General features: G+C 61.2%; 1 protein-coding gene across 1 annotated transcript in view; it reads right to left on the reverse strand.

The window, feature by feature from the left end:
* SMG5 (SMG5, nonsense mediated mRNA decay factor) overlaps positions 1 to 1,197 on the reverse strand; it is a gene marked incomplete at its 3' end in the record, with an annotated part of 46,640 nt that overhangs the window by 22,450 nt on the left and 22,993 nt on the right. The window contains 1 exon segment of the mRNA XM_021376535.1: positions 510 to 599. Coding sequence (XP_021232210.1) covers positions 510 to 599 — 90 coding nt within the window.

Here is a 1,197-nt window from a genome sequence, read left to right on the forward strand (position 1 = left end):
TCCATTTGCAGCGCGTTCTCAGGCTGATCCGCACGCAACAGTGCCGGCAGCTTCCACGAGCTCGGAGGCTCTTTAACACGACACATTTCATAGAGCTGATGACTGGTTTCTTGCACAGCTCGGTGTTTCCCTCCTGCCTTCGCACCCTGACACACTCACGCACACCCGAGGGGGCCGTGGGAGGGCGGCTGTGCCCTCACGAGGGTGACACGCAGCCCCACACGGGGACAAAGCCCACGCTCCTCGGCAGCCCAGTGCAAAACATCCCTGCCCCCGCAGCCATCCTGCTCCGTGCCATCCAAACAGCCCCAAAGGAAAGCAAGGGCTCCCCGTCCCCAGCACCCAGAGTGGCAAAAGCCAAAACCCCGGCACAAACCCAAAGCTTCTGCCACCTGCAGCTCAGCTGTCCCTTTCTGTCACCGACAAAAGTGTCGGACAGAACCCAGCGTGAGCCCCAGCGCCGCGTGCATCCTGCGTGCATCTCCCTCAGCAGACGCCGCCGCTCTTACCGAGATCGCCGAGATAAACCAGGCAGCGGTGGCACGCCATCTGCGCCCACTCCATCTCCTTCTCCGACGCAGACACGGGCTTCTTGCAGCCTGCACGGGGAAGAAACACGGGGTCACGCACAGCCCCGGGTAAAGGCAGCTGGAATGGCACGCTGCCACCGAGACACCACGGCACAGGGTGAGCAAACGTCTCCTGGGACACCCAGCGCATCCCTGGGTGAGCACAGGTCTCCCACTCAGACCGTGCTGCTGGCTGCTGCCTACAAGCCACGTGGTGGTGTTAACACGGCGCTGAGCACGTGCTAATCAGGCCTGGAGAGAGGCCGATATCGTTAGCGTGGCTAACGAGGCCTTTGGAGAAGAGCCGGCATCCCCGCCACCAGCAATGGGAGAGGATTCTGTATCCAGGCTGGGATCTGGATTGAGGATCGAGCAAGAAAAAAGGAAGGAAGAGAAAGGGGGAAACAAACAAAAAAAAGAAGTCCTGACAGTACAGCGGTGCCGCAGACAGCTCCAGGAAAAAGAGAGCAGCAAGGTCAGCACCAAGGAGGCACCGAGGCTCAGCCCTCCTGCTGCTACTGAGACACAGCCCGCTCTTGTGGGAGCTCCCTCACCTCCTCCCTTCCAGGACCCAACCTCCCCTCCAGGACCCAACCTCCCTGCCTTGCCTCCTCAGACCCAACCTCCC

This window comes from Numida meleagris, chromosome 24, assembly GCF_002078875.1.
Source record: "Numida meleagris isolate 19003 breed g44 Domestic line chromosome 24, NumMel1.0, whole genome shotgun sequence".
NCBI classification, from domain to species: domain Eukaryota; kingdom Metazoa; phylum Chordata; class Aves; order Galliformes; family Numididae; genus Numida; species Numida meleagris.